Consider the following 24,032-nt stretch of genomic DNA (forward strand, 5'->3'; position numbering starts at 1 on the left):
GTCCGCGTCCTCAGCGGTCCGGCCGGAAGTCACCGGAAGAGGCCGGTGTCCCAGGCTAAAGTGTTCGGTCGCGGCCGGAAACGAGGAAGAGGTCGGTCCGGCCATGGCGCGGGTTGGACCCGGGAGGGCGGGGGTCTCTTGCCGGGGCCGGGGCGGGAGCGGTCAGCGGCGACCTCCAACCTGGGAGATCTCAGACTCCGACGCTGAGGACTCCGCCGGCTCGGAGGCCGCCGCGAGAGCCCGGGACCCAGCGGGTGAGCGCAGGGCGGCTGCCGAGGCGTTGCGGCTGCTGCGGCCGGAGCAGGTCCTGAAGCGCCTCGCGGTGTGCGTGGACACAGGTGCGGCGGAGGGCACGGGCGATACTCGGGGTAGGAAAGGCCTTTCTCCGCCAGGCGGCGCCCTCTGTCCGACTGGGCGGGGCGCGCGCGCCGAGGGGCCTGGGGCCGGGCCCGCCTCCCAGTCGGGGGTTTGTGCCGAATGCAGACTCCCCGGTCCGGGCACCCGCCCAGGTAGGGCGCTCGCGAGGGTGGAAGGAAGCAGTGACCGCGCTCCTCTCCCCCGGTCCCAGCCATCCTGGAAGACGCCGGTGCCGACGTCCTGATGGAGGCCCTGGAGGCCCTGGGCTGCGAGTGCCGCATCGAGCCCCAGCGCCCGGCCCGCAGCCTGCGGTGGACCCGAGCGAGTCCCGACCCCTGCCCCCGCAGCGTGAGTGGTCGCGGGTTCCCGAGGGCCAGCCCCGAGTTGGCTGTTTTGCTTCCATGATTTCAGCCCTGGAGCTGTCCCTGAGGTAGCGGCCCTGGGCCGTGCGCGTCTCGCGGATGGGTAAAGCAAGGATGGAGAACGGGAAGTGGAGGTGCCCAAGCCGTTCTGCTGGTATAGAGCCGAGCTGGCTGGAGAAGGTTCTGTCCCGAGTCAGGCTGTGGTCAGGATTCCTGCCGGCCACAGAGACCTGGCCTGAGCTTGGCCTTGGCAGGAAAGGGAACACTGGGCTTCTGTAGAGCAGGCCTGTCAGGGTCTGGGCTTGGCTGGGGCCACGAACCGCTTTGCTGCTGGACTGCCCAGGCAGGGCCCCTGGGGCACCCGGGGTTGAGACAGGCAGCAGCGCGTCCCCATGTCCCCACAGCTGCCTCCTGAAGTGTGGGCTGCAGGTGAACAGGAATTGCTGCTGCTGCTGGAGCCCGAGGAGTTTCTGCAGGGCGTCGCCACACTGACCCAGGTGCTCGGGTGGTGGCAGTACTCCCTCTCTAATCAGGAGGGGTGGGTTCCCAGCCGGGAGGCGCCTGCTCCGCCGGTCCCTGCCCTTGTAGACAGGGCTGGAGGGGGCATGGGGCAGGCCAGGACTCCTCTCTGATCCAAAGCCGTAGAGGTTTCTAGGGTGAGATGGAGAAAGCTCCTGGGCACCTGCGGAGGCTACAGCTGCTCCTAGAGGATCCTGAGAAGTGTCAGGAGGCCAGGGTCCGGGCAGTAGGCTGCAGGCTTCGTCCTCTGACAGCAGACAGCCCGGCCCCGCCTGCGAGGAGCAGTGCTCAGGTGCTGTTGTGCCAGGTAGCGTGGGGTTAGGCTAGACCCCCTGCCAGGTCCCTGTGTCCCAGGATCAGTGTCTCTCAAGCCGCTGCTTTGTGCTAGGTCAAAGCTAGGCTGGAGTACAGAGGTGGACCGGGATGAGGGGCTCAATGGAACTGACATGTGCCCGAGCAGCCACTCCAGGGTCTCCTTACCCTCTTTGGCCTCGTGGGAGGCACAGAGCTGGTTTTCTCAGAAGGGGTAACAGAACAGAGGCTCCTCTCGGCACCACTGGCTCTTTTTCAGGCTTGCTGTTCTGCAAACCAGCTGTGGCCTGGTGGCCCATGGCCGTAGGCCGCAGCCTCCTGTGAACAACTGTGCCACACGTTCTCATCTTCAGATCTCTGGCCCAACCCGCTGGGTGCCCTGGATCTCCCCCGAGACCACCGCCCGGCCCCACCTGGCTGTCATCGGGCTGGATGCCTACCTGTGGTACCGCTCACTCTCATGCCCACAGCAGGGCTGGCTGGGACGGGGGTTCGGGGAGGTGGGCACACTTCTGGTGTTGCTGTGGCACAGCTGATCCCACTTCCCCAGGTGGGCTCTGGCAGAGGCCAAGCTCGGGCAGGGCAGGCCCCATGGGGAGCGGGGAGGAACGGTCACCTCTGCTCAGGTCTCGCCAGCACGTTTCCCGGGGGACACAGCAGCCAGAGAGCCCGAAGGTGGCCGGTGCCGAGGTGGCCGTCAGCTGGCCGGAGGTGGAAGAGGTGAGGGCCTGTCTGAGCTGGGTGAGTCAGGTGGCCTGGGTCCCAGTGATTGGGCTGCTGGCTGGGTTTGGTTCCCAGCATGGTACATGGGGCAGCTATCAGCTGTGTGTCCCGGGTAGCCTTCCTCTGGCTCGTGCCCACCAGCTTGCCTCCTCCCCAGGCCCTGGTACTCCTGCAGCTCTGGGCAAACCTGGACGTGCTACTGGTGGCCTCTTGGCAGGAGCTGAGTCGGCACGTGTGCGCCATTACCAAGGCTCTCGCCCAGTATCCCCTCAAGTGCGTGATGCCAAGGCTGAAGGGGGGCAGGATCACCTCAAGGTGGTGGTGCCTCCCCGGCCTTTGGGGAGCTGCTCACGAGGTTCTAAAAGGCTTCTCCCTGTCCCCAGGCAGTACCGAGAATCCCAGGCTTTCTCCTTCTGCACAGCAGGGCGCTGGGCAGCCGGCGAGCCAGTGGCAAGAGACGGCACAGGGCTGCAGGCGGCCTGGCGGAGGCAGATCAGGCAGTTCAGTCGGGTCAGCCCAGCCGTGGCTGATGCGGTTGTCACAGCCTTCCCCTCGCCCCGCCTTCTGCAGCAGGTGGGCCCCTGCCTCCTCGAAGCCCTCCAAGTGCAGAAGTCCCGTCCCCAGGCGCCCTCTCATGCCTTTGCCTGCTCCTAGGCGCTTGAGGCCTGCAGCACGGAGCAGGAGCGCATGGGACTCCTAGCCGACCTTCCTGTGCTGCCCAGTGAAGGCGCGCGTCCCCGCAGGGTGGGGCCTGACCTCTCCCGCCGCATCTGCCTCTTCCTGACCACAGCCAACCCTGATCTCCTGCTGGACCTGGGCTCCTGACCACAAGTGGGACCACCAGGACAGCATGCAGCCTTGGGGACCAGACACCCTGGGCAGTGGGGGAGGACCCCAGCCACATGTGGACCCTCAGCCTGGGTGGGTTCTCTGGCTGAGCAGGTCTGACCTCAGGGGGAGGGTGGGTGGTTGCAGGAGAAGTTTTAGGTAGCTGGGAGGAGAAGAGGGGCTTCTGGCTGGCAGATGGCTGGCGGTTCCTGTGCTGAGTCCTGAACACGTAGGCCACAGGGGAGCTCAGCAGCAGGGCTGTGTGCCCCCCACACACGCACACTTGGCAGGGACCAGAAGGCAGCACCAGGGCCCCACTGCCACCTGGAGGCTTGGGGGGTGGCACCCTCAGCCAGAAGCAGTAAGGGACTCCCAAGGATGTGGAGGGGCAGTGAGGCCTGGGAGAAGGCCCAGGATGCTCGCAAGCCTGGCCTCTGCACGGATACGTTTCAGCTCACGCCATGTGGGTGTTAGACATGAACTCTACGTTTATTGCAGTCCTTTAAGTCTATGACGGTGGGGCAGCCGCTGACAGCATGCAGAGCAAGTCAGGAAAAACCGAGGCCCTGTGGGAACAGCAACGCGGCCTCCAGCCAGGCTCTCGTCCTCGCAGCCTCCCACAAGACGTGGGGCTCAGGGCAGCCGCTTCCCCACCCAGCACAGCAGCAGAGGGGCCCTAGAGCCCCCCCGAGAAAGGACTGTTCCAGCCTCGGGAGCAAGAGATGACTCCCTCCGGACGGGCCTCATCCAGCTCCGCCCTGGAGTGTGGCTGGAAGGAAGGGACAGAGGAGGAAGGGACAGAGGAAAGGGGCCGTCCCAGCCCGAGAAGGCAGTTCCACTGGGAAGTCAGTCAGGTCCGGCGGCAGCGCTTCCTCTGGCAGGGCCGAGGCTCGCGACTGCTGGGGTGGGCCGAGGTCGCTGCCTGGGGATCAGACACTGGAGCCTTGCGGCGGCTGCAACTCATGCTCAGGACCCAGCCCAGCTTGTTGTGTAGCACCTGCTTGAGGCCCGGCGGCAGCGGCAGACCCTCCAGCGTGTCTCCCGAGTCTGGCCGCAGCTGGCGCAGGCGGTGGCAGCACAGGTACTGGAGGGAGGTGGCGCTGGCGCAGGAGCGGGTGACCTTCATGCTGCTCCGGGCCGCCGTGGAGCACACCATCGGGTAGAATCTCTTGTTCTGCAGCTTGGTGGCTGCCACACCTGGAAGGGAGGGGCCCAGCCTGAACCCCAGGCAGGGAAGGGGCCAGCTACTGGGCGCAGCCCCTCAGACCTCACGCTACAGTCACCCGGGTGGGCAGCTGGCACGGCTGAGGCAAGGCAGGGTGCACGCGCTGGCCCTGCCACTCCAGCCTGGCCTCACTGTCCCACCCCCTGGGACCCTGGGGCCTCAGGCTTCTGGGAGGAACCCTTTCAGAAAACCTCAGTGTCCACTGGGCTGGGGCGCGGTGGCCGCCTCCCTCAGGGTGACAGCTGAGAGGAGCTCAAGTCCTGTGGCAGCCTCACCTATGCACTTCCTGTTCTTGAAAAAGGTGAGCGTGCCGTGCCACGTGTCCAGGTGCACGCCAATGATGGAGCCCTGGCCGAACCGCGACGAGAAGCTGGTCTTGTCGCCCTTGTGGTGGAGGAGGCCTGGGGGCAGCCAGGGTCGCAGTGAGCCCGGGAGCTCCAGGCTCGGCCCCGCCCCACCCTGGGCCTCACGCACCCGTGTAGGAGAGGCCCCAGCTGTCCTCATCCCTGCCCAGCAGGCTGCAGAACGTGTGGCGGTATTTGTCCAGGTCCACGTCCGACGTCCCGATGCCCACCATCTAGGAACGGGGGCCAGGCAGAGGGCGCGGGGCTGGGCTGCCAGAGCCAGGTTCCCCAGAAGCACCCTGGGCCGAAGCAACTTACCATGTCGGTGCCGTAGACGGGAGAGGTCATCTTGATCTCCCAGAAGTGCTGGCCCTCCCCCAGCTCCTTGGTGCCCCGGATGGCCGCTGTGCCGCAGCTGTACTCCATGTGGAAGCTGACCTTACGGTTGTCACAGCTCAGCAGGGTGGCTGATGACTTATTCAAGTCATCCCAGACCCAGTCGAAATCTGCAAGAGAGGCCCAGGCTGGGGCAGCCCTGAGAGCTCCATGGGGCTCTGCCCTGCCTGCCCCCAGGCCCGCCCGCAGTGCAGTCCCAGCAGGGGCTGGGCCCCACGCTCACACTCGTCTTCCTCTCCGCAGCGGCAGTCCTTGCCCCGGTGGGCCGAGTGCAGGCTGCTACAGAAGGAGGCCTCGCTCTGCCCAGCACAGTCACAGAAGGACTCGCCGGTCACGGGCACCGCACTGGGGATGGATGGCGGCAGCATGGAGTACTCGGGGTCGGAGTCCGAGTCGCTGTGCTGGGAGAGAAGAGCCGGCTGTTCCTACCTGTTGCCCGCTCTCTACCCTCTCACCCTTGCCCTCTGTCCCTGTCCCACCCTGTCCCTGACCCACCCAGGAAAGGATGGGGGTCCAGGCCTCCAGGGACTTCACAGTACCCCGAGCGCACAGCCAGGCTCCTTCCCAACGGGCTCTGGCTCTGCCCCATTCTGCATGACCAGGAGGGCCCTGGAGGCCCAGCCACTAAGCAGTAGCCAAGGCTGCCTGGCCTCCAAGTGGTTTCTAGATGGTGGATAAGCCCCAGGTCCACCCCACCTGCCCAGAGCTGAGATGGTGTGGACACCTTCCCTGCTAGGCCAGCCCTGCAGGGGCCCCCAGGCAAGGCCACCACCCCCACACCAGGCCCAGCTGCAGCCACCTGGCCTCAGGGCAGTCCCCACCACACTGTGGCCCAACGACCTTCCTGTTACCTGAGCAGACCTGGCTCACCACAGGGTCCTACTGCCCAGTGCCCACTACAGGCCCCGCCCCTCCTGGTGCAGGTTTCAGCTGTCACCTCCCTGAGGCTTCTCCAGCCCCTTCACCCCTGTTCCATTTTTCTTCTTTTGCTTCACTGAAGTTCTCCTTGGTCCTGATTCTTGGCCTCTTCCCACCATAATGTGAGCTCCTTGTGGGAGGCAGTGCCCCTCCCAGCCTCCTCCCTGTCACAGGCTGTGTGGGGGCCACCCAGGGGCTGAATGGACCGGGGGGTCAGCAGGGAGAGTGCTAAGTGGTCGTGGGGGGCTTGTGGCAGAGGCCTTGTGACAGTGAGGGTTGAGGGCTGGTCCAGAGAGGTGATGTGATCCCCAGGAGAAGCCACAGGGGACCATGACATGGGCGCCACCAGCTACCAGGTGAACGTGGACCTATCCAAAGCCAGCTTCAGGGCAGGACACTGTCCTCTCTGGAGGGGATGGCCCCACCCCACAGACAAGGCAGGCCCAGACAACTCTACCCCACTGCCTAGAAGTACGGGTCCCCAGAGCCAGGGTAGACCCCCTGAGTCAGGAGCCCGGGCACAGAACTGAGCACTTGCACTGCAGGCCCAGGGCCGGGTTCCCTGGAGAAGGAGAAAGACTGAATGCCACTGCCTACCTCCTGCTCACAACACACTGCAGGCCCATTTGGTGACACAGGACAAGCAGCACATGTGTCGAACACTGCCGAGCCCGCAGGCACGCCTGCATCCCACAGCCACGAGCCTGTCAGGCTCAGGCATGTGACCTGCAGGAGCTGGAGGCGGGCGGGAAGGCAGGTGGGGGCCTCTCCCTGGCTGAAGCAGGGAGCTCCAGGAGACCCCAGGACGGCCCCCACCCGGTGGGTAAGGACCCTGTTTCCCAATTTTCCCCCAAGGCCTAATGGACCCACCGGGCTTAGGGAGTCCTCACTCGGACTGGGAGAGGAGCCCACCCCTCCCAGGACACCTGGCTGAGCCGGAACAGCAGCGCAGGGGAGCTGTGACAGCAGAGAGCAGCACCAGGTCACACAAGCAGCCGCCCCGGAAGGACACGGCCCATGGTGACAGAGGACAAGCAGCATGCGTGTGTCAGACACTGGCCTGGCCTGTGGACACGCCCGCATCCCACAGCCATGACCCTGCGAGGCCAGGAGAGACTGCTCCAGGGCACATGACCTGTGGCAGCTGGAAGTGGGGCAGGGAGGCGCAGCCACACTCCTGCTCTGGTCGGAGGGAGATCTCAGGAAACTGACTGGGAAATCACCCCCCACAGGGACCCCCACCCCTCCCAGCCTCACTGCGCCCCATCAGGCCAGGCAGCTGCCCTCAGGGTCTGCCAAGGTGGGAGTCAGGGGCCATGGGTGCAGGTAGCTCTGCCTGCAAAGCCCACAAGCATGTCAGATCACCTGGGCTGCAGACAGACAAACACCTGAGCTGTTCTGAATACCTTCAGGTTCCTAGCCTCCCTGAGCAAGTGCAGAAATTTTTACCTTCAAGGATCAGGGTTTTTTTGTTTGTTTTTTAACACACATATATGTGAACAAAGAGTATGTGTTTGTACTGGCAGAAGCAGCGTCTGGTAGGACAACCAGCAAGTTAACAATGGTCACCTCCAGAAATGGGCTGGGTAAACCAAAGAATTTTTTTTTTTTTTTTTTGAGTCAGGCTCTAGCTCTGTCACCCAGGCTGGAACGCAGTGGTGTGATCACGGCTCACTGCAGCCTTGACCTCCCTGGCTCAAGCAATCCTCCCAGCTCAGCCTCCTGAGTCGTTGGGACTACAGGCACGTGCCACCACGCCTGACAAATTTTTTAAATTTTTGTAGAGACAGCGTTTCACCATGTTGCCCAGGCAGGTCTCAAACTCCTGGGCTCAAGTGGTCCTCCAGCTTCAGCCTCCCAAAGTGCTAGGATTATAGGTGTGAGCCACAGTGCCCAGCCCCATAGTGGAGAATTTCTGTTGAATGAACCAAAAGCAACTGCCAACCTCTCCATACACCATGTGTTTCAGAGGAGAAAGCACAGTGAAGAATGCAGTGTGTTCTGAGGTCCTGTCACCCCTGAGGCTGTGTGTGTCCTTTGCCAAATTAAAGAGTCTTACTGAATGTGGTGCATCCAGGAGACAGGCCCAGGGTTGGACTGGTCCTCTGGCCTCAGAAGCATCTTTTTCTCCGACTGATTCCCTGTTCAGGTAATGCCTGCCTGCCTGCCTGCCTAGGGCATCTCCACACCTTAGGCCAGCCACGTCCGCCTCGCCCGCTGGGACCTACCTGCCCATCAGAGTCGTAGCCCCAGTTAGTGGAGCCTGCTAGAGCCACGGCCCGGGCATCTGCGTCTCGGCGGGCTGCACTCAGGACGAAGTGCCAGGCCCTGCTGTTCCGGGGGCGTCTGGCCATGGTGGAAAGAATCTAGAAGAAAACACAGGGTCTGGGCAAAGGAAGACTCACAGCACTCCCAGCCCTGAGCTTCCAGGCTGGGCCACGGACCCACTTAAAGTGGGGACTGCAGGGGCCGCACCGGTGCCCAGCCAGGGCTCCAGAACGCTTCAGGAGCCCGTACCTCACGCCAGGATCTGAGCAGCTCAATAAAACCCAGGTAGATCCTGTGAAGCGCCACCCAGACACCCATGACTCCGGAATGCGAATCCCAGCCCCTCTCTCCAGCTCCACCTCACGAACCTGGCTGCCCCGCCCGCCTGTCCCGCAGGCATCTAAAACCTCCACTCGCTCCTCCTCTGTCGTCCAGTTTGACAAATGGCATCTCCGGCCTCCCAGTTCCTCATGCCAGAAGCACCGTGACCGCTCCCCGACACCTTCCCCTCATGCCCGGCCCGACCGCCGCACCCGCCTGCATCCTCCTCCCGCCACCATCTCCTGGGCCGCGCAGCTCGCCTTCCCCTCCGCTCGCTACCGCCAGGGCTCCTCGTGAAACACAAATCTTAAAACCTGCTCAGCGCTGGCCGCTGTTATGGTATAAAATGCAAAAGGCTGCGAGGGCCAGGTCTGCGCTTCCCAGGCCACCTGCCTGGCACCTCCCTCGCCAGCTCCGGGGTTCCCGCCTAGCCTTCCAGGGCCGACCCCTGCGCCGGGCTCGCGGCTGGCAACGCCCGCTGGGCCCCGGGTGGGGTTCCAGGGAGGCCAGGGCGGATCGCGGCGCCCGGACCGCCGAACCCTGCCCAGCCCCAGGCGAGCGCGTGTGCAGCGGGAGCCGCCCTCCCCGGCGGCAGCCCGGCCTGGCTGTCCCCTCCCGCGGGCGCGCGGGTTCCGGAGTCGGCGGCACCGGGGAAGCCTCTCTCGGGCGCGGCCCTCGGAGAGGAACAAAGGCGGCGCCCTGGCCGCGCTGCTACCGCCGCGCCCGCAAGGTCAGCGCGCCCGCCCAGAGCTCGAGACGTCGGCCCGTGCCCCGCCGCTCACCTGCAGCCCCCGCTGCGCGCTCCGCCGGCCCGGCCCTGACCCACTTTCCGCCCCGGAGCGAGACGTAAACAATCCCCGCCCCCTGCGCCCATTGGCTCCGGCGGCGAGGGGCGGGCACACCTGTCTCGGAGCTTCGGGAGAGGGGGCGGGAGTCGGGTGACAAAGCTATTGCCGAGAGGTTTCAGGAACTGTCAGTCCTAATCCAACGTTCCTATTGGTCAGTTCCCAAGCGGTTGGAGACAAAGCCCGCGCGCACATTGGACCCGGGTGGGAGGTGGTACCGCAGGCCGCGTTGACCGGAAAGTAGGTCCGTGTCATCGTCTGCGCCGGAACCTGCGGGACCGGATCGAGAGCTCCTCCGGCAAGCTGATTGGCTGGGACAGCAGGATTAGGCCTGTCAAGAAGAGCCACGGGCGGGCACGCACTGCCCATTGGTTGGAAGGCCCTTCGCTCTAGCTGGGAGGCTGACGGCCCGCGGGCGTAAGCGCACTGCAGCCGCGAGCTCTTGGCGGCGGCGGGATGGAGGCGGCGGCCGGTGAGTTGCGGGCTAGGGTGCAGAGCCGCGCCAGGGCCTCGCTTGGGGCCCCGCCGCGTCCCTTCCCGGGGCGGCCTCGCTGCGTCGCGCGCCTCCGGTGCGACCATCACGGCCGGCGTGGCTGGGCCGGGCCAGAGGCCGCGGCGCGGGCATTTTCTAAACAGGGTCGTTTCCCGCGTGCTCCTGCTTCGATGTGGGAGCTCCGTGATCTCGGAGGGCCTGAGTGGTGGAGTTGGGGGAGCTTTTAAAGTTAACTTTGTTGAGCACCGCGTTGTAGGCGGGCGCGGTGGCGCCTGTGGGCCCCGCTATCCTGGAGGTCGCGGTTGCAACTGCACCGCAGCCCGGGCGGGAGCGAGACCCTGTCTCTAAATAAATCACACGCGCGCAGTCATGAAAGTAAGATGGACGCCAGAATCTCGCATGCTTTTAAGTTCTTTGTGGAAGTGGCGCTCTCAGTGTTCAGAAAAGTGTAAGTGGCGCGGGACAGAATTCACACCAGTGGGGACGATCCGTTCGCCAGATCAGCGCCGTGGGCCCTCCTGAGTAGTGGGAGCCGCGTTTATCTTCTAAGAGACCTCGAGTCCGGTACCAAAAGGAAAACATTCCTCGGACAGCAAGGTCTTGCAGCACAACTCTGACAGATTAGAAACCGAGTGCTGGAGTCTTTTGTTTGTTTTTGAGACGCAGTCTGGTTCTGTCGCCCAGGCTGGAGTGCAGTGGTGCGATCTCCGCTCACTGCCAGCTCCGCCTCCCGGGTTCACGCCATTCTCCTGCCGCAGCCTCCCGAGTAGCTGGGACTACAGGCGCCCGCCACCACGCCCGGCTAATTTTTTGTATTTTTAGTAGAGACGGGGTTTCACCGTGTTAGCCGGGATGGTCTCCATCTCCTGACCTCGTGATCCGCCCGTCTCAGCCTCCCAAAGTGCTGGGATTACAGGCGTGAGCCACCGCGCCTGGCCCAGTGCTGGAGTCTTATTCCAGAGGAGAAGCCTGGAAAAGCCTGTCTTTATTATCAGGACGGACTTACTACAAAGTAAGAATATTACTGAGATTGATAGAAGGTTTTTTTTTTTTTTTGAGACAGGGTCTTAATTGTCGCCAAGGCTGAAGTGCAGTGGCACGATCATAACTCACTGCAGCCTTGACCTCCTGGGCTCAAGCGACCCTCCCACCTCAGCCTCCTGAGCACCTGGGACCACAGGATGCACCACCCCGCTTGGCTAAGTTTTTAATGTGTAGACATGGGGTCTGAATACGTTATTGAGAGTGGTGCGGAACTCCTCCTGGACCGAAATGATCCTTCCACTTTGGCCTCTCAGAGTGCTGGGATTACTGGCGTGAGTCACTGCACCTAGTCCAAGCTTTCATTTTTTTGTTGGGGGGAGACGGAGACTCGCTCCGTTGCCCAGGCTGGAGTGCAGTGGCACAATCTCGATGACGGCTCACTGCAATCTCCACCTGCCAAGTTCAAGCAGTTCTCCTGCCTCAGCCTCCCAAATAGCTGGGATAACAGGCACACGCCACCATGCCTGGCTAATTTTTTTGTATTTTTAGTAGAGACAGGGTTTCGCCATGTTGGCCAGGCTGGTCTCGAACTCCTGACCTCAGGTTATCCACCCACCTCGGCCTCCCAAAGTGCTGGGATTACAGGCGTGAGACACCGCGCCCGGCCCCAAGCTTTCTTTAAACGGGGAAAATATGCACATAAAAATTCAAAAGGCCTAGGCTGGGCAAGGTGGCTCATGCCTGTAATCCCAGCACTTTGGGAGGCCAAGGCGGGCGGATCACTTGAGGTCAGATTTGAGACCAGCATGGCCAACATAGCGAAACAGTCTCTACGAAAAAAAAAAAAAAAAAATTAGCTGGGCATGGTGGCGCACGCCTGTGGTCCCAGCTACTCTGGAAGCTGAGGCTTGGGAGGCTGAAGCACGAGAATTCCTTGAACCCAGGAGGCGGAGGTTGCAGTGAGCCGAGATTGCACCACTGTACTCCAGCCTGGGCGACAGAATGAGACTCCCTCTCAAAATAAAAATATACATTTACTGTAAAAATATATTTGTCCAGAACGTGGAATGATCTGGATTTGCTAACCCATAAGGCTGACCGGGACTCATTGTCCATGGAGAGCGCACTCGCCTTCCTCGGGGAGATGGTGCTTCGCCTCCTTCCTGCACTTCCAGCCCCACTGCCCCACCCGGCAGGCTCATGCTGACTGTGCTTTGCTGACAATCTGCTTAGGAGCTGCCTCAGTTTGCTGAGAAGTGAAATGTTCTTGGGGGAACCCTCAGGGTTGTTGTCCCGGTTCCTGACACTAAGGCCTGCATTTAGCATGGTGCTCAGCCCAACACACCAGACAGGCACCGTTCCCCCACCTCTGCCAACGAGGAGAGCCCCTGGAGGTTAACACTGCCGCTGGTGCCAGCACTGATGGCAGCATGGCAGTCAGGACCCAGGCCTGACAGAGTCCCTGGCAGCTACAGAAGTGCATGCTCCCTCTCTGCACGGGCCACTTCCGGTACCTCTTGGTGTTGAAGTAATTTAAGTCAGAACCTCTTTTATTGCCCCAGGGGTGACCACGAGGCCGTGGTCTCGGGGCTTTGTGTTTGCAGGAGTGTGGGGCTGGGGCTGCCTTTTCCACGTCCCCTGGAGGAGACCTCAGGCAGCCTCTGTAGGTCTGAGGACCCGCCTGCATGCCAGGTTCTCCAGGAGGCTTTGGACTTGGGAGCCTTTGAACCTGCCCTTGAGAGGCGGATCAGGAGGGGGCAGGTTTTACGCATCATGTGTTGAGCCCCTCACACGCACCCTCCAAGGACCTGTCGGGGATGGAGCAGCTTGCTGGAGACAAGGGGCATGGCCTCAGCGGTGGCGCTGGGGTGAGAATGCAGGGGTTTTGCCAAGGTATCTGCACACAGCAGCCCCTGCCGCGTGGCAGGGACAGGATGGGACCCTGGAAGGAAGAGGAGCTGGAGCTGTGCTGGAAGCAGCCGGCTCCCCTCACCTACCGCACATTGCAGGGTCCGAGAGCCGGGGACGCTGGTGTGCGACAACGCGTGGTTGTTGCCACCCACCCTGGGCCCTCTGCTGCCTCTGCCGAGCCCAGGTGCACTGGCTGGGGAAAGAGTGGAGTCTATTTGGTTCCCGTTAGAAATAGCAGGGGGCTGGCAGTTTCATGATCATGTCACCCACGTGTGTGTTTGCACACGCTTGCGCACGAAGGAACACATGCACCCTTGCACACAGCGAGAGGAGAGTTGGGCAGTTTCCACTCTCAGCAGCGCCGCCTCAGGCAGGTGCAGGGAGTGCCGTGGTCTTAGAGGGTCCCCCCTGGGTCTGGGGCTGCAGGGGACCTGCCTGGAGGTCTTTACAACGGGGCAAAGTGGGGCAGGGGCTGCCTCTGGGTCTGGCGATTCACCACTGCCCCGCTCAGAACGTGGGTGCAAGAGGCAGTGGGTGACCCTGCGTGTGTGGGCACAGTGGGCACCAGGAGCCCTGACCTTCTCTGTCATGTTTCTGACCAGAGCCTGGAAACCTGGCCGGCGTCAGGCACATCATCCTGGTCCTCTCAGGAAAGGGGGGCGTTGGGAAAAGCACCATCTCCACGGAGCTGGCCCTGGCACTGCGCCATGCAGGCAAGAAGGTGAGCGCCCTGCCCCTCACTGGGCGGAGCCCCGGGCAGCTGCCCGCATCCCGGCGGAGGCCTGGCGGTGCCCCTGGCCTAGGCTGTGCCGCTCCTTGCAGGTGGGAATCCTGGATGTGGACCTGTGTGGCCCCAGTATCCCCCGCATGCTCGGGGCGCAGGGCAGGGCTGTGCACCAGTGCGACCGCGGCTGGGCACCCGTCTTCCTGGACCGGGAGCAGAGCATCTCGCTCATGTCTGTGGGCTTCCTGCTGGAGAAGCCGGACGAGGCCGTGGTGTGGAGAGGCCCCAAGAAAAACGGTAACGGCCGGGCGGCGCGTCCGCTGTCCTGGTGAAGGGGGTTAGCGTCGGTGCCGGCCTCTCCTGTGGAAATGTCCCTCTTCGGCAGCCAGTCCCGTTCCTGGGCACCTGCACATGACACCCACGACCAGGCACAGGGCTCGGGCTGGCGGTGTGTCTCCAGTTGGGTCCGTGCTGCCACACAGCTGTCCCCAACTCCCGGTCAGAGGGAGTGGGGTCTGCTGAGACCCTGGCCACGGCATACAGGGACCTGAGGCCGCAGTGTGGCAGGTCATAGGGGCAGAGCTGAGGGGGTTCTGGTGCCTCTGGAGCAGGTGGCATTAGACGCCCCCAAAGGCAGGGAGAGGCTGGTGGGAGTGAGGCGCAGGCTCTGGGTGCACCAGTGGGGCATCCACCACGGAGAATGTGGGTGCTCCCATGTGTGGGTACAGACGACTGGAGGGTCCTGGTTCCGTGTTCTGATTTGGGGCCTCGGGGAGTCAGCGGGGGCTCTGTGGGCAGGGGCTGGACACTGCAGAAAGGGATGCTGTAATGGCCCCTGCACCATCTTTGCACTCCTGCAGCGGGCCAGGGCCTCCCGAGAGCCTGTGATGGAAGCTGGTGGCAAGTGACACCTGATGGACTGCAGCCCCTCGGCCTGACCTGGCTGGTTCTTAGTGGTGCAGGGCCACGTGTGCAGACCTACCCTGCCCTGACCGCCCCGTCTGCCCCGTCTTTGCAGCGCTGATAAAGCAGTTTGTGTCCGACGTGGCCTGGGGGGAGCTGGACTACCTGGTGGTGGACACGCCCCCAGGGACCTCCGATGAGCACATGGCCACCATAGAAGCCCTGCGTCCCTACCAGCCCCTGGGGGCCCTCGTGGTCACCACGCCCCAGGTACCGCTGCGGCGTCTTCCCCAGTCCCTGTGGGTGGCTTCCCAGAGGGCTGGGCGGGTGTCCCTGCCGGTGCTCCTAGCTGACCGTGGCCTCGGCTCCTGCCCCGCAGGCGGTGTCCGTGGGGGACGTGAGGCGCGAGCTGACCTTCTGTAGGAAGACGGGCTTGCGGGTGATGGGAATCGTGGAGAATATGAGCGGCTTCACCTGCCCACACTGCACAGTGAGTCCCGGGGGTTGCAGAGGGGGCGAGGCAGCACCTGGCCGGTGGGGGCCTTGGGCAGTGCTGGGCTCACCACCGTCTCCTAGGAGTGCACCAGCGTCTTCTCCAGGGGCGGCGGAGAGGAGCTGGCCCAGCTCGCCGGGGTGCCCTTCTTAGGTGAGTGTCCCGAGCTGGTGCTGGGGTCCCGGCCTCCCATTCCATCTCTGCCCTGGGCGGGTTTGACCTCCATGCCCCCAGTGCCCAAGGGAGAGGAGGGGACGGGAGCGGTTTCCTCCTCTCTTCTCGGGCCACACGCCGTGCCGCTGAGACCTGTGGGTCATTCACCCGCGCCCTTCTCAGGGCCCTCTCGGGTGGCAGGACCCAGCCTGCTGGGAGGGCCGCGGGTCTGCAGGTGGAAATCGTCTGGCAGCACCTCAATCCCCTCTATGGCCATGGGTGGTTCGGGTGCGTCCAGCTGAGCCAATGGTGGGAGCGGAAGGTGCGGACGTGGCGCCACCGCCTCCACTGTGCCCTGCAGGCTCCGTGCCCCTGGACCCTGCGCTCCTGAGGACCCTGGAGGAGGGCCACGACTTCATCCAGGAGTTCCCCGGGAGCCCCGCCTTCGCTGCACTCACCTCCATAGCCCAGAAGATTCTGGACGCGACGCCCGCGTGCCTCCCCTGACTAAGGCCACCTTGCAGCCGCTTTCCAGGGCCACCAAGGGCTCTGCTCCAGCCTCTCAGAGAAACAGAGGCCTGGGCTCGGTTCCCGGGCCCTGCAGGGGCAGGCCCAGGCAGCGTCAGCGGGAGAGCGTCTCCCCGACCAGCCCAGCCCCGGGATGTGTCGCACCAGCAGCTCTGCCTGGTTGGCCTGCAGTGCCGTGGTCTGCGTGCTCTGCCGTGGTCTGCGTGCTCTGCAGCTGTGAGACGGGGGCGGCCTGGGTTCTCTTCCCATCCATGTTTCCCACCTGTGCCCCTGGCAGCCGCGTGTCCACACAGTTAGCAGAGTGCAGGACTTTTGCAGTCCTCAGGTGACCCCGGGCCTCCAGCGCCCTGGGTCGCTGTCATCTGTGTTAAGCTCGGGGAGTGCCCCCTAAGGGCGCGAACTGACCTCAGGCATGTCTTGTAACTGTAGAGGCGCCTGCCATTAAACGTGTCCGCTGCTGCGGCGACAAATCTGATGTTTCTAGAGTCTTCTGTCCTTCGGGGTCAGACAGCACCTGCTTCTGTAAGTTTCTGGGTTGGACTGGACCAGGCCGGCAGGTTCGTTCGTCCCGTTGTCAACAAGCCCCTGGGCCTAGGTGCTGATGTGTTTGCATCTTATTTGGTGGGAATTTGGGGAGATTTTGTGATAAACCTGAGAGCTGGCCCCTTCGCCGTGGAAGAATGGCCTCCCTGGGACACTACGGGGCCCCTCCCGGGACTGAGACCAGAAGTCAGGTTGAGAAGGGAGTTCCAATCCCAGGGGTCCCCTGCACCTCTTCCCATTGAGACCTGAAAGGAAAGCCGTTCCAGAAAGTAGAACGCGCCATTTTTCCCAAAGGAAAAGCTCAGCCTTCAGCAGAGGACCCTGGAGGTGGGGGCCGGGAACCAACCCGGGCGGCCTCTGGGTGGGTGAGAGGGCACCAGGCGCACCTGGGCTGACGATGCCGGTGCCTCCAGGGGGCAGAGACAAACGCCCGGGGCATCTGCAGGGGGTGCGGCTTCCCACGCAAGGCGGACGGCCCGCCCCGCGCTCACTCCTCACCCCACCTCAGCCGCGCCCTGGCTGCCTGGACCACACCCCTCGGGGACACTGCCTGGTCCTCAGGGCGATGCCTCGAAGAGGGGTGAGACGCAGAGCTCCTGGGGATTCGAGTTGGTGCTATCATTCCTGGAGGATGTTCTGGGGGAGCCCGAGGGGCAGCCACGGGGACCAGGAAGACACATGGGTGTGGGGCAGTCGGCCAGGGCGGTAGTGGGGGATCCAGGCGGGGGCCCTGGGTGTGGCCAAGCCGGGGAGGAGAGGTGAGGAGACCAAGGCGTACCCAGGCAACACCATCCTCCCCTCCCCTGAGCCAGGTGGGTTTTTTTGAGACAGGGTGTTGCTCTGCCGCCCAGGCTGGAGTGCAGTGGTGCAGTCTTGGCTCACGGCAGCCTCTACCTCCCAGGCTCCAGCAGTCCTCCTGCCTCGGCCTCCCTAGGACCACAGGCATGGGCCACCATGCTATGCTAATTTTTTTTATTTTTTGTAGAGACGGGGTCTCTCTTGTGTTGCCCAGGACGGTCTCTGGAACTCCTGGGCTCGAGCGATCCACCCGCCTCGGCCTCCCAAAGCTCTGAGACCACAGCTGCGCGCCGAGCACCCAGCCCCTTCCCTGGTTTCACGTTCGCAGTCACGCACTGTGCCTGTTAGATTCGATTGCCTTTGCCTTTAATTGATGACAGCTGGGGGGGCCGCCATGCCTTCCACCCCATCAGGCCCTTGCGCCTTCCAGCAAGCGCACAGCGCAGGCCCCTGAGGACGCTGAGGACCTGTCCCCGGCACAAGGTGAGCCAGGTGAGGGCCTGAGTCCGGGGCTTGAGTCCGGGGACCTGGTCAGCAGGGAGCAAAGTGGGCCTCGCTGAGGTCCCGCAGGTCGAGCCCCACGACCTCGGGCGGGCTGGCACAGGTGATGTTGTTGTAGGTGTACGCGGGCGGCTGGCAATCGTCCCCCTCACAGATGGCCCGGACGAAGCGGGGCACGGCACTGGGGTTCTGCAGGGCGAAGTCCCGCAGCGCCTTGAGAGGGCAGCCACAGTCCCAGGGGTTACCCTCCAGCCACAGGCGCTCCAGGCCCGGGGGCTGCGGCGTGAAGGTCCGCAGTGAGTTGTTCCTGAGGCTGAGGTAGCGCAGCCGCCCCAGTGGCGCCAAGAGGCTGTTGGGCAATGCCTCCAGGCGGTTGTGCGAGACGTCCAGCCAGAAGGCCCGCTGCAGGGGGCCCAGGGCGTCCGCCGGCAGCTCTGCCAGGCGGTTGCGGGAGAGCAGCAGGTACTCCAGCTTGCCCAGGCCCTGGAAGAGGCGGTGGGGCAGGTGTGTGAGCTGGTTGGAGGTCAGGTCGAGCTCCAGCAGCTCCGCCAGCCCCCACAGGCTCTGCTCCTCAATGCCCACGAGGCTGTTGCCCTTGAGGAAGAGTCGGCGGAGCCCCGAAAGGCCGGTGAAGGTGTGCGGGCGGATGCGTCCCAGGCAGCTGCCCTCCAGGTGCAGGCTGTGCAGCTTGCCCAGGCCCCGGAACACCTGCTCCGGAAGGTTCCGGAGACAGTTCCCAGAGAGGTTCATGACCGCCACGTTGGTGAGGCCGAGGAAGGCGCCCGCCTTGACCTCCTGGAGCTGGTTGTGGTCCAGCGTGAGCACCTCAAGCTGCCCCAGGCCCTCAAAGCTGCGCTCAGCCAGCTGCCGGATGCGGTTGTGGCCCAGCTGCAGCTCCTCCAGGAAGTGCAGGTCCTTGAAGGTGCGGGGCCGCAGGCTGGCGATGGCGTTGTGGGACAGCCGCAGCACACGCAGGCCCAGCAGACCGGGGAACGTGTCCTCCAGGAGGCCAGCCACGCGGTTGTGGGACAGGTCCAGCCATCGCAGCGCCTTCAGGCCCAGGAAGGCGCCCGGGGCCACGGCAGCAATGAGGTTGCGGTCCAGGTAGAGTTTCTGGAGCCGGGGCAGCTGCACGAACACGTTTGCCTTGATGGCCCGCAGCGCGTTCCTGCTCAGGTCCAGCTCCCGGAGCTCGGCCAGGCCGCTGAAGAGCGCGGGCTGCAGGTAGGCCAGCCTGTTGCCCGCCAGCACCAGCTCGCGCAGGCTGCCCAGGCCGCGGAACGCCGCATCGGGGAGCACCGCCAGGCTATTCCAGCCAAGGTTGAGGTCCCAGAGGCTGCCGAGGCCCTCGAAGAGCCCGTCCTCCAGCCTGCTCAGACGGTTGTTGCTGAGGCCGAGCGAGGCCAGCGCGGGCGTGTGCGCAAACGTGCCGAGTGCCAGGCTGCGCAGCTGGTTCCGCTCCAGGTGCAGGTGGCACAGGTTCTCTAGGCCCAGCAGCGCCTGCGGCTCCAGGCTGCCCAGCTGGCCGCCCTGCAGGTTGAGGAAGCCCAGGCTGGAGAGGTTCTGGAAGGCTGCCGGGGGGATGGACGAGAGGTTGTTGCCGTCCAGCCACAGGGCTTGGGTGCCGCCCGGGATTCCGTCAGGCAGGCGCGTGAGGTTCCTGGAGCTGCAGAAGACGCTGAGCTCATCCGCGTCGTCATCGTAGCTGCAGACACAGGCGGCCGGGCACGCTGGGCCCTCGGCTTCCCCCGGCGTTCCGGGGTCTGCTCCCTCCAGGCTGCGGGGGCCCAGTGCCACCCAGGACAGCAGCAGCAGCGCCAGGGCCAGGCCTCCTGCGGGGGGAGAGGCTTGGGGAGGCGGCCCGAGGAGGGCTCTGCCCGAGTGATCCTGATACCAGCACAGCCGGAAGCGGCGCTCAGGTGTGAGCTGAGGCTCGAGGTCACCCGCTGAGATGCGAAGAAGCTGGTGAGCCCCACAGGTCCTCCGGCTCAAAAGCTGACACTGCGCTTCCCACCCCATGGGACAGAGGAGTGGCCACCCCGCCCCGCTGCACAGACGCTGAGGGCTTGGCTCTCCAGCTGTGCGCAGGCCACGTGGGCTCGGCCAGGCTGGGTCTCGGGCTGTCTGGCCATGTGGCAGCCGCACCCCCAAGGCAGGCGCTTGAGCCAGGCCAGTCTGCCACGTTGGCCTAGAGGAAGGGGAGGGAACTGAGCCATTGGCCAAGGTCCGGCCATTTTCAGAATATTCTGGAGCACGTCTTGGTGGGCACTCGCTCACTGCCCTCAGAGGCTGGACAGGGAGCTGGGCACCTCCTGCTCCCTAACTGGGGGCACCTCCTGCCCCAGTTAGGCCCCCCCAGCGGGGTCTCACCTGCCTGCATCCAGGCCTTGGTTGGGTCCCCTTGGTGGGAGGGGACCGGGGCACCGCCGTCGGGGGACAGGTAGGAACCCCGGACCGTCGGCCACCAAAGCTCACATTGCCTTTCAGGACAGGCCCCACAGACCCGGCCAGCAGCCTCCCAAGCAGCGATGACCCAAAACCTCTACTGTATGGCCCCCCCATCCTCAGAGAGTGTGGAATCGCTGGGATGGTGGCAGGGGCGAGGTGGGGCTCCCTAGACTGCTCTTCTGTCACGATGGGTTGGGAGTGGCCTGAGCCAGCTCTGGAGCTCCGCTCAGGCTTGGGGGTGGCCGAAGCTGCAAGGGGTCACCCCACAGAGACAATGGGGTGTGAGCCAACGTCTCCTGCCTGGGCCGGGCCCACGACGCGGGCCGTGCGGGGCACTTCCCGCCGCTGTGCTGGGAGCTGAAGGCTCTGGCCTGCACCTGGCCCTCCTCCCCTGTGCCGCTGCCAGCGCCCTTAGGGTGGAGGACGGGACAGAGACCCTCTGGTGCCAGGCACAGCTGTGTCCCCCTGCCAACCCCAGCAGCCACATTTCCGACTGTGGGCTCCCCAGAGTCCCCCGCAGACCCCCAGAGCTGAGCCCCCCAGAGCTTCCCTGGGGGCCACCCCGGCATCTCCCCAGTGGGCTCAGGGTCACAGACTGGCCACCCCTAGAGTGGGTGGCGGGGCACTTGGGGGCCTCACCTTTCCTCAGGGCCATCCTGCATGCAGGGCAGGCCGCAGGCAGGCAGCGAGGGAGGGTACGTCTGCTGTGCCGGCCACCCCTGCCCTCTGGATTTCCCCACTGTGGGGCAGCCCGCGCCTGTCACCTGGCTGGCCCAACCCAGCTGGCCCTGGCTCTGTTAACCCCCTCGTGCCGGGCGGCCGGCATCAGCCCGGAGCCCTGGGGTGCAGACAGTGCAGGGGGTGAGGGAGCTTCCGTCGGGGCCCGAGGTAGCCGTAATGCGGCCCTGGGGGCTGACGGCCAGTGCCCGGGGCCCCCTGCAGGGCTGACTGGGGAGGGCTGGGCAGCCAGGTTGGGGTGGGGACCCCTTGCAGCAGCCTGGGAGGGGCTGGGGCTCGAGGCAGGTTTGGGGAGCCCAGGGTTTTACCAGGTCCTGTTGCGGGCAGGGGGCTCCTTGGGCAGCTCCTGGGGTCTTGACCCTACCCCTGGCCTGAGCAGCCAGCCGTGTGGGGCTAAGGGGCTGCCGCCCCTTCCCCGTGCCCCACCCAGCCAGCCATCCACCCGCCCTCCCGGGGGTTCCCTACAGCCTGGGTGGGAGCTGCCGTTTGGGCTTCAGGCCCACGGTGCTGTCCAGGGCCCAAGCTCACCCTGCCTCTCCCGTGACCCCAGGGGCGCTGGTGTCTGGCTACTGCCCCGCCCCCAGCCTCTTCTAGGAATGCCTGGCAGGGCTGCAGGCGCCTGTTTGCTTTTGCCCTGCGCCATCCTTGGGGAGTGTGTGGGGGTGGCCTGGCCATGGGAGCCAGGTCTTGTGCCTCAGACAAGCCTCACCTGCCCCTTGCTGTCCCCCAAGGCTCTGGTGAGGGCCTGGCCGCCCCACAGTCACCACTTGTGTGCAGAGAGGCCACAGGAATGTGTGCCCAGCCATGTCCGAGGCCACCCCTGGGCTCCGTCTCCACCTGCCTCCAGAGGCCCCTGGTTCCCCTCCACCTGCTCACACCACTTCCCAGCCAGTCGCTCTCTCCCGCAGGGCCTTGAGCAGGTGCAGCCCCTCCCCTCCAGGTCCCTGCAGGCCCCTCCCCTGGCTGTCAGTGGGGCCTGCCCACCAGTCCCTCGGCAGTGGGAAAGTGTGCAGGGAAGCAGCCAGAAGAGGTGCAGGCGGGGGCACAGCCGGGGCTCTGGGAGACCGCAGCTTTCCAGGGCCCTACCCCATCCTCAGCTCCGGCCTCACCTGGCAGGCCCCGTGCAGAGCTGTGGGAAGCCGCCGGCCCACTGTCATCGTCTTCCCTTTATCGAGAATTGATCATTTTCCAGGTGGCGTCTCGGCTCCTCTTCTGAGAAATTATAGATCCACGGGGAGAAAGTCCACACCCAGAAAGACCCACGATCCGTTTACTCAGCAGAAAACGCAGACTCAGCAGGGGCCTGGGGCCTGAGGCCAGCAGACCTGGGCGGCCTCCTCTCAGGAGAGGTCCCTGTGGGGGACCCGGCCTGTGTCAGGCCGCACACCCCACCTGGGAGCCCCGCACATTCCAGGTGGGAAGGGAGAATCTGTCCCTGTTCTCTTCCTTTGGGAGGGGCCGGGTGTCGCGGGCGGGCAGAGCCTCACCAGGGTTGCGGCAGCCGCGTAAGGGGGCTCCAGGCCCCTTTGATTCCTGTGGTAACACAGAGGCCTACACACACATTCAGCCCATTGAGTTCCAGAGGCCCCCATCACTGCCGCCACCCCCAATGGCCCCACTCCCCGTGGCCTCTCCCGGCTCAAGGCCGGTGGCCTCCCAGGCTCCTCCATGAGCCGCATTCTGCCTGTCTTCAGGCCGCACAGGGCCTGGCTTTCTGTAGGACAGGACCCGAGGGAGGTGAGGCCATGTCTAGGTCATGTCCTGGAATACATCTGTCCCTGTCCTTCTCACTGTTTCCAGCAATGCCACCGAGCCCTGTGGCTCTGCATCCTGTGGGTGCATACCTGTCTACACTCAGGCCGGTGGCGAATGGACGGTGGCCATCACCCGGGAGACCGAGCATCTTGTCCGGCACACAGCCACGGGGTCGTCTGGCCTCAGCCACTGCTGGTTTCGGTCTCTTGCCGATTTTCTAGTTAGCTGGCTGATTTCTGATTTGCAAGATACAAGAAAAAACAAAAGCATTGAGCACGCACACTCAGGTGTGTGGCCTTTCCGTCCTCTCGTTAGGATTCTGGTGAGATTTTTTTTTTTTTTTTTTGAGATGGAGTTTTGCTCGTTGCCCAGGCTGGAGTGTAATGGTGCGATCTCAGCTCACTGCAACCTCTGCCTCCTGGGTTCAAGCAGTTCTCCTGCCTCAGCCTCCCAAGTAGCTGGGATTATAGGCATGAATCACCACACCTGGCTAATTTTTATTTTATTTTATTTATTTTTTGAGATGGAGTCTCTGTCACCAGGGCTGGAGTCCAGTGGTGTGATCTCCGTTGACTGCAACCTCCACCTCCCAGGTTCAAGCGAGTCTTCTGCCTCAGCCTCCCAAGTAGCTGGGATTACAGGCATGAGCCACCACGCCTGGCTAATGTTTTGTATTTTTAGTAGAGACAGGGTTTCACCATGTTGGCCAAGCTGGTCTCAAACTCCTGACCTCGGGTGATTTGCCAGCCTCGGCCTCCCAAAGTGCTGGGATCACAGGCGTGAGCCACCGTGCCCAGCCCCTAATTTTGTATTTTTAGTAGAGACAGGGTTTCTCCATGTTAGTCAGGCTGGTCTCAAACTCCCGACCTCAGGTGATTTGCCTGCCTTGGCCTCCCAAAGCTCTGGGATTACAAGCATGAGCCACTGGGCTGGCAAGAGTTCTTAATTTTAATTAAGATGATATCCCTTAAATGTTGAGCTTGATTCCTCAGATACCAACAACAAAGATGATTTGGTTTGGCCTCACATCCCCACCCATATCTCACCTTGAATTGTAATAATTCCCATGTGTCAAGGGCAGGGACAGGTGGAAACAACTCAATCATGGGGGCAGTTTTCCCCATACTGTACGTCTCATGAGACCTGATGGTTGTTTTTGTTTTTTGTTTGTGTGTTTGTTTGAGATGGAGTCTCGCTCTGTCACCCAGGCTGGAGTGCAGTGGCACAATCTCGGCTCACGGCAAGCTCCACCTCCCAGGTTCATGCCATTCTCCTGCCTCAGCCTCCCAAATAGCTGGGACTACAGGTGCCCACCACTACGCCCGGCTAATTTTTTGTATTTTTAGTAGAGATGGGGTTTCACCATGTTAACCAGGATGGTCTCGATCTCCTGACCTCGTGATCCACCCACCTCAGCCTCCCAAAGTGCTGGGATTACAGGCATGAGCCACTGCGCCTGGCTGAGACCTGATGGTTTTATAAATGGGAGTTCCCCTGCAGACGCTCTCTTGCCTGCCGCCGTGTAAGACCCTCTGCCTTCCGCCATGATTGTGAGGCCTCCCCAGCCATGTGGAACTGTGAGTCCATTAAACCTCTTTTATAAATTACCCAGTCTCAGGTATGTCTTTATCAGCAGCATGAG

General features: G+C 63.6%; 4 protein-coding genes across 12 annotated transcripts; 2 read left to right on the forward strand and 2 right to left on the reverse strand.

The window, feature by feature from the left end:
- Positions 1–103: 103 nt before the first annotated feature.
- Positions 104–8,047, forward strand: EME2 (essential meiotic structure-specific endonuclease subunit 2). 5 transcript variants are annotated; one of them, XM_004056954.4, is made up of 9 exons: positions 104–338; positions 569–705; positions 1,124–1,216; positions 1,904–1,995; positions 2,177–2,270; positions 2,431–2,546; positions 2,657–2,846; positions 2,928–3,194; positions 5,310–8,047. In XM_004056954.4, exons 1-8 carry the CDS (start codon positions 104–106, stop codon positions 3,096–3,098), a joined length of 1,128 nt encoding a protein of 375 aa, XP_004057002.1. In that variant the 3' UTR covers positions 3,099–3,194; positions 5,310–8,047. The 5 variants fall into 5 exon arrangements, with proteins under 5 accessions (XP_004057002.1, XP_055220902.1, XP_063555967.1 ...); XM_055364927.1 differs by having other exon boundaries at positions 2,177–2,846; positions 5,310–6,106; positions 6,840–8,047; XM_063699897.1 differs by lacking the exon at positions 1,124–1,216.
- SPSB3 (splA/ryanodine receptor domain and SOCS box containing 3) lies at positions 3,566–9,474 on the reverse strand. 3 transcript variants are annotated; one of them, XM_004056952.5, is made up of 7 exons: positions 9,356–9,474; positions 8,213–8,350; positions 5,290–5,467; positions 4,989–5,176; positions 4,801–4,903; positions 4,602–4,727; positions 3,566–4,298 (listed from the first exon to the last, which is right to left on the reverse strand). In XM_004056952.5, exons 2-7 carry the CDS (start codon positions 8,336–8,338, stop codon positions 3,952–3,954), a joined length of 1,068 nt encoding a protein of 355 aa, XP_004057000.1. In that variant the 5' UTR covers positions 8,339–8,350; positions 9,356–9,474; the 3' UTR covers positions 3,566–3,951. The 3 variants fall into 3 exon arrangements, with proteins under 3 accessions (XP_004057000.1, XP_063555969.1, XP_063555968.1); XM_063699899.1 differs by lacking the exon at positions 9,356–9,474 and adding an exon at positions 8,888–9,307; XM_063699898.1 differs by lacking the exon at positions 9,356–9,474 and adding an exon at positions 8,621–8,858.
- Positions 9,475–9,736: 262 nt separating this feature from the next.
- Positions 9,737–16,077, forward strand: NUBP2 (NUBP iron-sulfur cluster assembly factor 2, cytosolic). 2 transcript variants are annotated; one of them, XM_004056963.5, is made up of 7 exons: positions 9,737–9,890; positions 13,409–13,527; positions 13,629–13,827; positions 14,549–14,703; positions 14,813–14,923; positions 15,010–15,079; positions 15,441–16,077. In XM_004056963.5, exons 1-7 carry the CDS (start codon positions 9,875–9,877, stop codon positions 15,584–15,586), a joined length of 816 nt encoding a protein of 271 aa, XP_004057011.1. In that variant the 5' UTR covers positions 9,737–9,874; the 3' UTR covers positions 15,587–16,077. The 2 variants fall into 2 exon arrangements, with proteins under 2 accessions (XP_004057011.1, XP_018867382.1); XM_019011837.4 differs by lacking the exon at positions 9,737–9,890 and adding an exon at positions 10,803–10,923.
- A 1,031-nt stretch (positions 16,078–17,108) lies between these two features.
- On the reverse strand, positions 17,109–22,874 carry IGFALS (insulin like growth factor binding protein acid labile subunit). 2 transcript variants are annotated; one of them, XR_010131485.1, is made up of 3 exons: positions 22,480–22,874; positions 21,745–21,988; positions 19,139–19,281 (listed from the first exon to the last, which is right to left on the reverse strand). XR_010131485.1 is itself a non-coding variant. In XM_004056964.5 (2 exons), the coding sequence occupies exons 1-2, from the start codon at positions 20,550–20,552 to the stop codon at positions 17,480–17,482; spliced, it is 1,818 nt and encodes a 605-aa protein (XP_004057012.4). In that variant the 5' UTR covers positions 20,553–21,158; the 3' UTR covers positions 17,109–17,479. The 2 variants fall into 2 exon arrangements, 1 of the variants encoding a protein (XP_004057012.4); XM_004056964.5 differs by lacking the exons at positions 21,745–21,988; positions 22,480–22,874 and adding an exon at positions 20,537–21,158 and having other exon boundaries at positions 17,109–19,281.
- Between the last annotated feature and the right edge of the window lie 1,158 nt (positions 22,875–24,032).

Source organism: Gorilla gorilla, chromosome 18 (genome assembly GCF_029281585.2).
Source record: "Gorilla gorilla gorilla isolate KB3781 chromosome 18, NHGRI_mGorGor1-v2.1_pri, whole genome shotgun sequence".
NCBI classification, from domain to species: Eukaryota; Metazoa; Chordata; class Mammalia; order Primates; family Hominidae; genus Gorilla; species Gorilla gorilla.

Coding starts and splice junctions, on each gene's coding strand:
- EME2 (XM_063699895.1), top strand. CDS start 104: ATGGCGCGGGTTGGACCCGGGAGGGCGGGGGTCTCTTGCCGGGGCCGG. Junction 706..1,123: donor CCGACCCCTGCCCCCGCAGC/GTGAGTGGTCGC, acceptor ATGTCCCCACAG/CTGCCTCCTGAAGTGTGGGC. Junction 1,996..2,176: donor GGGCTGGATGCCTACCTGTG/GTACCGCTCACT, acceptor ACCTCTGCTCAG/GTCTCGCCAGCACGTTTCCC.
- SPSB3 (XM_004056952.5), bottom strand. CDS start 8,338: ATGGCCAGACGCCCCCGGAACAGCAGGGCCTGGCACTTCGTCCTGAGT. Junction 5,177..5,289: donor CTGCGGAGAGGAAGACGAGT/GTGAGCGTGGGG, acceptor CCTCTCTTGCAG/ATTTCGACTGGGTCTGGGAT. Junction 4,728..4,800: donor CTGGGGCCTCTCCTACACGG/GTGCGTGAGGCC, acceptor GGCTGCCCCCAG/GCCTCCTCCACCACAAGGGC.
- NUBP2 (XM_004056963.5), top strand. Junction 13,528..13,628: donor TGCGCCATGCAGGCAAGAAG/GTGAGCGCCCTG, acceptor CGCTCCTTGCAG/GTGGGAATCCTGGATGTGGA. Junction 14,924..15,009: donor TCACCTGCCCACACTGCACA/GTGAGTCCCGGG, acceptor ACCGTCTCCTAG/GAGTGCACCAGCGTCTTCTC.